At 31.3% G+C, this 11915-nt stretch overlaps 1 protein-coding gene across 2 annotated transcripts; it reads left to right on the top strand.

The window, feature by feature from the left end:
• LOC109223309 (type I inositol polyphosphate 5-phosphatase 8-like) lies at positions 1752-10176 on the top strand. 2 transcript variants are annotated; one of them, XM_019387569.1, is made up of 12 exons: positions 1752-1984; positions 2996-3035; positions 3184-3268; positions 3542-3619; positions 4374-4461; positions 5588-5653; positions 6082-6120; positions 6759-7257; positions 7360-7553; positions 7726-7834; positions 7973-8121; positions 9550-10176. In XM_019387569.1, exons 2-12 carry the CDS (start codon positions 3009-3011, stop codon positions 9707-9709), a joined length of 1494 nt encoding a protein of 497 aa, XP_019243114.1. In that variant the 5' UTR covers positions 1752-1984; positions 2996-3008; the 3' UTR covers positions 9710-10176. The 2 variants fall into 2 exon arrangements, with proteins under 2 accessions (XP_019243114.1, XP_019243115.1); XM_019387570.1 differs by lacking the exons at positions 1752-1984; positions 2996-3035; positions 3184-3268; positions 3542-3619 and having other exon boundaries at positions 4386-4466.

Raw genomic sequence — 11915 nt, 5'->3', positions numbered from 1 at the left:
GCAAAAATAACCCGACCATAGTTGGTTTGTTTTGGTTTTAACTAAAAAAAGTCAAACCGGAACCAAACCAACCCGATATTATATTTGTATAGTTTTTTAAAATATTTTATTGTAATATAATTTATAAATATTTCTTCAACTTGTTCACAATTTTATTTTTAAACATATTATACAAATTTGGACTTAACATTCTTGAATGGTCCAATAAATTTTACTAATAAAAGTAGTAAGTCAACTAAAGCTCAAACCAATACTAATCCTTACAAAGGAAGTTCAATTCAACACTAATGCATAGCCTAGTTTATTTTTTTTCTTTAGTGCTTAGTTGTGTAATTAATTAGCACTTATTAGATGTACTTATTTTAGCATTACCTATATAGTATTTTTAGATTATCTTAATTTTTATTATGGCGTATTAATTAGTAATAATTTATTTATGCGCTTTTATTATCTTTGTTATTGAATATTATTTAGTAAAATGCTATGACTAATCTCATATTATTGTGTTATTTTCTTGAAAAATACATTATATAGTTGTATCCTACTAGGACTAAAGAAATAACTGGAGTGCAAGTTACATATTTTGTGATATGAAGACTTTATCGGAGGAAAACCCGAAAACTCGAAAAAACCCGAAAACCTGAGAAAAACCAAGATTGAAAAATCCGGCTTTATTGGTTTGGTATGGTTTATATATTTAAAAATCCGACACCATTGGTTTGGTTTGGTAATCGCAAAAACCGAACCAACCTGGCCTATGTACACCCCTAGTAGGATGTATTAAGACAAAATACTATGGGGTCGTTTGGTTTGAATACGGCTTATGCTGGGATAAGTTATGTTGGGATAAATTATGTTGTGATTAGTTATGCCGGGATTAGTTATCCTGGTATTATTTTTTATCCACTGTTTGGTATGTTGTATTAAAAATGACAATTGCTTAATTTCTAAGGAGAAGGTATAAGTTATCCCAGCACTAATTACCCCACCCCCTACAAGGTATAAGTTATCCCGGTACTAATTTTAATCCTGGATAACTTATACCAGGTTTGTTAACCAAACAAAGTATTAAGGTGGTATTAATTTTTTATACCAGCACTATATCTACTTATACCTCATACCAAACGACCCCTAAATGTATTAGTTTTAATATTATTGGTTTCTTGTTTGGTAGTGTTTTTTAACTTTTAAAATCTATTCAACCAAGTATTAGTTATACATCATATTCAGTACTATTCTTATATATAGTAACCTTTGGCATCAGCAATACCACCGTGTTTAGTATATGGATCAGCATGTATAAAATCGGAATTGCCCTTTCAAAACTTTTAATACACCAAACCAAACAGTGGATAAAAAATAAAGCTCAGTATTATTAATACATCTTAATCGGTACTATTCTAATACACTCTACCAAATCACCTCTAAAACTAATTATCTAATAAGTGGCTTATTGTAAAGCGCAGACATGTGCACTAAGCTTCTACTGCTATATGCGAGGTTCGGGGAAAGGTCGGACCTCAAGGCGATATTGTACGCAGTCTTATCTTGCGTTTTTACAAGAGGTTATTCTTACGACTCGAACCCGTGACCTTATGGTCAAATAGCACCAACTTTATTCGTTGGTGTCAAAAGTCAAAATACAATATCGATATATATAATTAAAATCTTTTCTTTTGCAAATCTCAAATGTCTCTCTCTTTCTCCATATAAATAGAGAACCAGTTAAAGCTATTTGCTTTTCCGAGGTAAGCTACCAGAACAACTTCTTCTCCTCTCTCTTTAATTCACAAACCAACCAATAAGCCTAAACTAACCAAAACTTTCATCTCTTTCTTCGTGCAAAAAACGTAGCAGAAACAATCAACAGAAATGAAAAGGAAAGATCGATAAATATGGTTCACTAAAAGCTCTCTTTTTTTTTTTTCTCAAGAAACTGCAAAAAGTTCAAAAACCAATAAATTCTATCAATCCTTACTTATAAGTAAGTGCCCCTTGTGTTGTCATACTTCTCTGAGTTCTTTTTACTTATTTTCTTGGGAAAAAAATTGAATTCATAGTTTCAATATGGTAAAGTTTTTGCCTTGTTTTCAACTGATATCAGCAATGCCATTGACTGTTTTCTACAAAAACACTCTGTTTTTTGTACTATTTTTACATCATTCATTTTCTTGGAACTTTACTTTAGTATGGGTCAATCACATAGTAATTAAAACTCTCACTGATTTTCTCACTTTAATTGATTTTTTCAGTTCAGAATCTTTATACTATTGCACATGGGTTTTCAGAGATTAAGATGATTTAATCAAAATTTTGTAGTTTGTACCAAGTGGAATGAACTCAAAAAAAGTTTTAAACTTTATTACTACAGTCAAACATAAATCTCTATAACAACTTCATTTATTTCGAATTTTTTTTAAGTGTTACAAAAAATATATATTGTGATATAGTAATACGGAAATTAGTTTCATAAATAATTTGGTATATTGATGTTGTTATTGAAAGGTCTGACCGTATTAAGGGGTGAAATGAACTGAAGATTTGATCTTCACCTTTTGTAATATATTTCCCTTTTGTGTTGTTCTTTATTTATTTGCTCAACATCTCCACTTTGTCTTTCCATTCTGTAAAGTCCTCCTAAAAAAAGAATAAACATAATCTTCAACCAAAAGTAACTCTCTGGCTTCTCTTATATTCTATGTTTATTATTTAACAATTTTTTTTAAAATTTTTTTGGTTTGGTTTCTTTTGGTTTACGATCCCTTCTCAGAAACTGTCTCCAAATCTCCTACAAATTGTTCTTTTTTATAATTTAAATTCCACCGTTGAAAACGCCATTAATGACTTGTTTATAGCAACCATCGCACTAAACTATATGTATTATTTACATTTTTCAAACTTTCTTTCGCCTTCTTTTCTGCTCTTATGTTGACATATATACTTATCTTATAATCTCAATCTCAATATAAATACCATCTTCTATTTCTTTTCCCAGATTCATTGCAGCAATGAAAAACGAACGAAAAATACCAAAGGTAACATTTTTTTTATGTTATTAATTTGTTTTCCTTTGTTGGGTTTCAGTTGAATATGTGTATTGTGTGTATTTTATACACACAGTAGTGGTGTACTGTGTGTTCTTGAATGGAATAGTGATGAGTTGATTTTGACTTATTTTTGCAGTCTTCGTGGACTAAAGTGGTGGTTAGGAAATGGTTGAATATGAAAAGCAAATCGGAGGAATTTTATTCAGATCATACAGTAGATGGTAAGATTTTCACATTTATTGAATTTTTCTACTCTTCTTGTAAATATAACTCTTTTTATGTATTTTTCTTCTGATTTATGAAAAATAATAAGGCAAAGATCACTTTTATCCCACGATTGAAACTATTTACGTTCAATAGTCGTGACAGTTTATAAAATTTGTATATTATTGTATATAACATGCAAAATTATACATTTTTCGGTTAATTTGAGAGCGGTTGTACATATGTAATTTTCCAAAATAATATTAATTTTATTTTTATGAAACTAATAGGGATGGGTAGAGGAGAAAGAAGAAGGAAGAGTTGCTCAGACGATGGGAGTTGTGTTGTGGTGCCGGAGGAATTGTCAGGTAAAGATTTCCGGTGATCGGAGGGTTTTTTTCCGGTGAAGTACAGCTTTTACTCGGATTTTCCGTTGATTTGATATATTTCATAAATATGGACTGCAAATCTCTGCCGTTGATTTGATGGATTTTTATTATGTGATTTGACAGTATAATCACAATTTAGTTGAGAGCTTTTTTTGGTTAGTATCTAATCATTGCCTCTCCTTGTGCCACGTGTACCAGGACCTACCTAGTCCCTAGTTCTAGTGTGATCATCCCTTTTTTAGTTTTCACTAATTTCCATAGAAAGTCATAATTTGAACTATAGTTAAATATTTTCTTACTTTTTCGGTTCCTTAAAAATCAATCGAAAATTTATCATTTACACATCTACTCCACTTTATTCATATCTGTTACTTTTCAATATTAAATAATTTATTTTTATTTTTAATTTATTGATTTAAGTTCTTAACTTTTCAAATTAAGTTCAATTTCAAGTTTATATCACTGTTGAAATTATTTAGCATGATATTATAAGAACATTATTCCTTTTTTTTAGTTATATGACTATTTTTGAATGATCGGTAAGGAATAACACTGAGATAAATAAATAAATTACTTGAGGAAGACAAAGAAAAGACATGAAATTTTAGAAGTGTCATTTTTTAATTTAAATTGTAATTTGTTATAGGAGATCATTTTATTAAATTATGACGTGGTGTTATTATTTTGATAAATTAAGAAATTAAACTATGTAATTTCATTATTTGACAAGCAGAAAGTTGGTTGATGGAAACGAATGAAGGAATTCAACGGCCAATATTGGAGAAAGAGGCATCCACTGTCACTGATCATCAAAACCTTAGGTAAGGCAAGAACGATCTCCTAATTTTGAGTCTTTGATTTTAATAAGTATAATTTTACGTTTCCCTTTTAGGTATTTGCCAAAAGGAATTCTAAAATTTAATGCATACCCATGTTAAGGTTCATAATTAGATCATAGTACTTGAATTAATTAATGTAAAATAGACTAAATTTAGAATTTAATAACCAAAAGCATAGATCCAGAAGCCGCATATTGAGCCAAGTCATAGGCTTAAGTACCTCTTGGCCATGTGCAAATTCACTTTTTGTTTCTCAATAGGGTCCGTTATTTGCATTAAAGTTCGACTAAATTTGAATTTGCGCTGGTAAATCTCATGTTGTGAGATAAAGTGCTCACTAGCTAACAAAGACAATTTTATACTAAGTTTTCGAACTCAATATTTTTATTTAAGGATGAAAAAATATTTATTACTCCAGCGCGACCCATTTTAGTGGGCCATGTGCAAATGGAGATCTCTATAGTGCCTAATAAGTCATTGGTTTAAGGACTTCTTGGCCATGTGAAACTACAGTTAGCTGGTTTCATAGGCTTTCTGAATAGATACTACACTTTTTAATTAACTTAGGAAAATTATTGTCCTTAATACCTAGTCTAGTGCAGCTACTTTGTCTTTGTCAACTAATGGTTTTAACTTGTCTTTGTATGGTTTACTTTTGTAAAGTTGGAAGCTTCTAACTATCCCAATTGATATTTTATTTTGTACTGGTTTTTGTCATAATTATAAAATACTACCTCAGTTCCATATTATTCTGGTTTGCATGTGGTTCAATAACAAATATACTTGTGTAATACATATACTATCAAGATATTCAAAAGAATAATAACAGTTAAATCAAAGGTCTATCAGAAACAACCTCTTTATTCATATTCACATAAGATAGAGGTACGGCATTCTGCTAACACCCCACCCTCCCCAGACTTGTGAGATATCATTAGGTATATGTTGTTATTGTTGTGATGTTAATGGTGAAAATTGAACTTGTACACAAAAACCGTTAACATTTTTTTTTTTTTTTTTTTTTTTTACTTTTTGATATTTATCTTTGATTTTTGGTCTCTAAAAAATTCTTATGTTCTTCTTTTTGTATGATTTGTACAATAAATAGGATGTTCGTGGGGACATGGAATGTAGGAGGCAAGTCACCACACGATGGGTTGAACTTAGAGGACTGGTTGAATTCNTGTGATGTTAATGGTGAAAATTGAACTTGTACACAAAAACCGTTAACATTTTTTTTTTTTTTTTTTTTTTTTTTTTTTTTTTTTTTTTTTTTTTTTTTTTTTTTTTTTTTTTTTTTTTTTTTTTTTTTTTTTTTTNTCCCAGACTTGTGAGATATCATTAGGTATATGTTGTTATTGTTGTGATGTTAATGGTTGAAAATTTGAACTTTGTTACTACTAAAAACCGTTTAACTAGTTTTTTTTTTTTTTTTTTTTTTTTTTTTTTTTTTTTTACTTTTGATATTTATCTTTGATTTTTGGTCTCTAAAAAATTCTTATGTTCTTCTTTTTGTATGATTTGTACAATAAATAGGATGTTCGTGGGGACATGGAATGTAGGAGGCAAGTCACCACACGATGGGTTGAACTTAGAGGACTGGTTGAATTCCACTGCACCAGCTGACATCTATGTGCTTGGGTAATTTCCTTATCTGTTTTTCACTCTTTATTAAATTTTTTGGCAAGTCAAACTAAGACAAACAAATTGAAACGAATGGAGTATTAGACTTCATATAATGATAATGATGTGAAATTGTAAAGTAAAGTTAATACTAAATTTAATAAAATATGCATATGAGATTACTCTGGAGATGTAATGATAGGAGATATCGGGTACGAAATAGTTAAGGTACGCAAAAGTAATCTGAATGGTCCATGTCACTTTGGATAAAAGAGTGTTATGTCCAATATTTTGGTCTATGTGATGTGAGAGTGGCTTACATCAAGTGGCACGCTAGAAAAGACCTTGTCCTATAATTTTGAATTGTCAGATGAGCCGAGGGTCTTTAGGAAATAACGTATCTGTCTTAATAAAGGTAGAGGCAAGGTCCGCGCACACACTATTCTTTTCAGACCTATCCTACTTGTAGGATTATACTGTGTCTGTTGTTGTTGTTGTTGTTGTTATTGCTGCATTTATTACTATTGATGTGGTCTTTATTCCATATATACTTGTTGAATTTAATTGACTGGTAAATTTGTGTGATTTTACTAATGCATTAGGTAAATTTATTTTCACTAATATTTTTGAGTTTTTAACCCCTCTGCTGTGAACAGGTTCCAGGAAATTGTCCCTCTAAATGCAGGCAATGTACTAGGTCCAGAGGACAGTGGTCCAGCTGCCAAGTGGCTTTCCTTGATTCGTCAAGCTTTGAACAACAACACAAACACCCCAGATCTTTCTCCTAATTATAATAACACCCCAAATTCCGAGCCAAAAAGTTCATCCCCGTCCTTCCATGACTTGCACCAACAACAATCTAACCTTAAACCAAGAATCAGCTTCTCAGATTTGATCAAATTGGAAAATGACCTCGAGCGAGAAGATTGGGAGAGACTCTTGAGCATGAATGACGATCAATCGCCCAGTCCAAATTGCATGTCAAACAGATATAACTCTTCTAGCCCCAAGCAAAATAGATATTGCTTAGCCGCAAGCAAACAAATGGTTGGTTTATTTCTATGCATATGGACTCGTACCGACTTGTATCGACACATTAGCAACTTGAAGGTTTCTTGTGTTGGAACAGGCATCATGGGCTATCTTGGAAATAAGGTACAAATTATTTAACACGAAGAAATTGAATTTATCGCATGTTTAATTATGGAAATTTAATTTCTTGATTTTGACCGTGTAAACATCTTTTCTTGATAATAGGGTTCGATATCGATCAGTATGACATTGCATCACAAGACATTTTGTTTCGTTTGTACTCATTTGGCCTCAGGAGAGAAAGAAGGCGATGAGGTTAAAAGAAATTCAGATGTCATGGAAATTTTAAAGAAAACAAAGTTTTCACATAGTAGGATTATTGGAAAACCTCTTCCTCCTGATAGCATTTTGGATCATGAGTACGTATTTTCCTTATTTTTTGTTTTATTTTTTCAATTTTTTTTCACAATTATGCAAAAACAATGTTTGTCCTTCCGGGGGACATCTGATAAAATTGGAAATATACAAGTGTAAATACATTGTTATGTTAGATAATGAATAACAATGTATTCTTATTTTGTTAAAATGTAGCAAGATAATTTGGCTTGGAGATTTAAATTACCGGCTTGCATCTGGTTGCGAGGATACATACGAGTTGGTAAATAACAGTAACTGGGAAGCACTTCTAAAAAAAGATCAGGTAAGACATCTTTATTATACTATGTGCACCGTCAAACATCTCTACATAAAATAAAGCGGGAAGAGTATTCAAAATTTTTAATATAAAAGAAATTAATATATTTACATTTTTTAATTATTTTTTTAAATGTTATGGCAGCTAAGGATAGAGCAAAGAGCAGGACGTGTATTCAAAGGTTGGAAAGAAGGAAATATTTACTTTGCCCCAACATACAAATACCTTTACAATTCTGACCATTATGTTGTTCAAACTTGCACATCAAAGGAAAAGCGAAGGACTCCTGCCTGGTAATTTTCCATAATTAATTATTCTTTTTTAGAATTTGAAGACTAATAGAGTGTTGCCATTTTATTAAAATATTTATCAGATGCACGCATTTGAGATAATCATGAATACATGCATTTATCAGCCGACATTTTAGATTTCTATCTAGGGACATACTATAATAACATAATCCAAAAACTTAATAAGTTGTTTTATTTCATTTCTTGTTTTTTTTTGGGGGTGGGGGTTGGAGATGCACCGACCATATGAAGATTTTACTTAATCTAATGTGAGATTAAGTAAAAATATTGATTGGCTTTCTACCTTTAATATATAATATAGCACAATTAACGACAATCTTATGCTAAAAGATAAGTCATTATAGTCAACTTTATGCTTAAACTTGTTAAAAGATTCCGAAAATCTGATAATTTAATCTGACAGATTAATAAATCTCGCTAATCTTGATGGTTTCCCAGACTAGAAGTCTACCTTGTAGGCCTAAACATTAGTCTACATTATCTCTTTTTCTGTTACACCAAATTCTGAAGATAGTTAATCCTCCAACAAATATCTTAAAGCATATTCTAATCCATGAATTTGAACTATAGCAGAAACATACCTTCAGGATAAATTAATCTTTCTTTCTTTCTTTATTTGAGCATAAGATTTGAAAATTATTCATTTGTTCAAACTACCAATTATTTTAATATTCAGTTATGGTAATCTCGAAGGGAAGCTTTGGAGCAACGATAAAATTATTTTTGTGTGACCTATAGGTCACGGGTTCGAGCTGTGGAAGTAGTCACTATTGTTTGCACTAGGGTAGGTTGTCTACAGCACACCCTTTAGGATGCGACCCTCCTTCAGACCCAGTGGCAGATCTAGAATTTTTACTAAAGGGGGTCAAATATAAATAAGTAAGCATATGAAGAAATTCAGGGGAATAAACACATAGTATATATACATAAAAATATAAAATATGTAACATATATACGCGGTATAATTTCCCGACAAAGGGGTGTCATGACTCCCCTTGCCAAAGAGTGGCTCCGCCACTGCTCGGACCCTACGTGAATATGAGATACTTTGTGCACCAAGTTGCCCTTAATTATGGTAATCTCAATGTTTTGGTAAATTTGCACAGTAAACTACTGTTTTTTTCTTATTAATATGTCATGAGAAAGCCACACATTGGCAACAAACTCAATAAGACGTGTTAGATTTTGTTCTACATAAGAAAGTGCATTTCTGATTGACCATCTTAAAATGTCCTCACTTTTTCATAGTACTATGAAAAATCTTATATTTTTAGCCTTTTTTCCAGAAATCTTGGACTTAAAATGCTTTTATGTAGTTGAATTCTTGCATCAAAGTACCATAAGTTACTAGTTTTCTGCATAAAACAAACTGTACTAAAACATAGTCTCTCCAAAATTTATAAATTACAGGTGTGACAGGATTTTATGGAAAGGTGAAGGACTAAAGCAAATATGTTATGTTAGAGGAGAATCAAAGTTCTCAGATCACAGACCAGTCTATTCACTTTTCTCAGTAAATAATTTAACAGAGAAGTACCAAAGTGAAAAAGAATATTTCACTACCCTTTAGTCCAAAACCCACAAATTCTTCAACAAAGTATGTGTACAGCACTATAAGGTTTCTCAGTCACAGCTGAAAATTGGACTGACCAATAGGGGAAGCCCAGCTCTAGCTTTCTGATCAATGATAATCTGACACGTGGACTAGCCAATTTAAACGGTTCCGGACATTGTACATAGGATTATAAATCACAGGCTGGTCACGGCACACTTGGTGACAGGCGTACTGGGTTGTTGACACGTGGTTAATTGGTTCTTGGCATTGGTGGAAAAAGATTTGAGTTTGCAGGAAAATATTTTTCATTCTCTTTATTTCTTTTGTTTGTCTTTTTGATCCTTACGCCTATGGCAATGTAAAGAGGAGTTCCATAGAATGGTTGAGGAACTTGAGGGAAGATGTGTATCTAGCCTCGTCAATTTTGTAAGCTCAATATTTTTTGGTTCTTTAAATGAAAATGTCTTCACCTTTTATGTGTTTTTTTTTTGGTCCAATAGTTATATAAACCTATTACATTATGAACTTGTTGATTGTATGGTTCATTAAATAAGCTCTATCGCTTAATTATCTCTAGTTACAATTTCTTAGTGTTAAATAGATAATTTTTTGAAGTTTGTTATAAAATCTACCTTTATTTTTAATACTTATAAGATTTTTTTGTAGTACATGCATTGAACATATATTTATAAGGTTCTCACTATTTTTTATTCTCGTTTGTGCAGATAAATTTTTAAAATTTAATTTCTGTTGATAACATATATTATTGATAAGATTAAATTTTTAAAAGTTACGTTTCATCCTCAAATATAGTGAACTAATTAGTTGAGAAAGTGGAAACCATTCTTAACCAATGTATTTGTTGGCACAAAATTCTTAAGAAAGCAGAAGCAAGAGTTTTGTGAATCCTCTATCATTGAGACGCCGATGGGAGCGGTGAATGAAGAGGCAGCTGCGGGACTCCTTTCGGTGGAAGTAGTAGAGAAGGTGCGGATAAAATAGCAATACCAACAACAACGGTATCTAGGGCATTTTACATTTAGACAAACGGTCATTATATTCATCAATGCATTTCACATGAGAGTTGCGACTTGTGAGAACAAGACAGGCCATGGAAAGATTTTTTCTTCTTTATCTTCATATATAACACTCAACATGATTGACGAGTAATAATAATGATTACCAGAAAATTTAATTTCATTGATTGATGTGTGTTTGATGGTGAAATGAATATTTTTGTGTTTCTTCTTTTTTAGTTTTGTTTCAACCAACACCATCTTATTTAGTAGTAGTAATTTGTAAACCGATAACTGATATGCTAAACCGATAATATTCATAACCGAATCGACCGATGCCCACCTTTACGTATGCTAAAAAAGCTCAATCATGAACTTGATACTAGTAAGAATTCTCGATATAGTAAGAGTTGTTGATACGTCATTACTAGAAATTCGGTAAAAGCAATCACATATAGTGATCAACGTTGGTCGGTTATCCCAATATAGCGACCAAAACGCGTCCAAACAGGCTTGGCCGCAATATTTGTGGTCCTTTTTGCTTAGCGACCAACTTTGGTCGCTAAGGTAAAATGACCAAATGTTCAGTGTAAACAAAATACCGACCAACTTTGGTCGGTACAATATTTTAATAATATAAATTTAGCGAGCACGGTTGGTCTGTATATTTATATTACGATATTTTTTTAATTATTATAATTTAACAATTAGCGACCAACGTTGGTCTGTAAACTAAAATATATATTATTCTTAAAAATATATATTTAACAATCTGGGTTCATAAGCGACCAACTTTGGTCGCTTATTTTAATTTTTATATTTTTTTTATAGATAAGCGACCAACCTTGGTCGCTAATTTCCAGAATTTTTTTAAACAAAATCTGGGTTCATTAGCGACCAACCTTGGTCGCCAATTTTTAATTTTTTAATTTTTTTTAAACATAAGCGACCAACCTTGGTCGCTAATTACCAGAAAATATTTTTTTAATAGGTTAGCGACCAACTTTGATCGCTTTTCTGGGTAATAATTTTGGCATAAAATGCCTGTTTTGGCAGCTACACCACCTGCTAGCATACAAAAATTCCTAAATAACAATATAATTTAATTCATAAACTACAATTTCAATACCAAAATCTCCACAACAACAACAACAACACAATTCAAAAAACACATTAAAACCAACAAATTAAAGTTCAATAGAACT

The sequence above is a fragment of the Nicotiana attenuata genome, chromosome 3 (genome assembly GCF_001879085.1).
Source record: "Nicotiana attenuata strain UT chromosome 3, NIATTr2, whole genome shotgun sequence".
In the NCBI taxonomy this organism is placed as follows: domain Eukaryota; kingdom Viridiplantae; phylum Streptophyta; class Magnoliopsida; order Solanales; family Solanaceae; genus Nicotiana; species Nicotiana attenuata.
The sequence above is the reverse complement of the archived record's forward strand: the minus strand, read 5'-3'. Positions and strand labels throughout refer to the sequence as shown.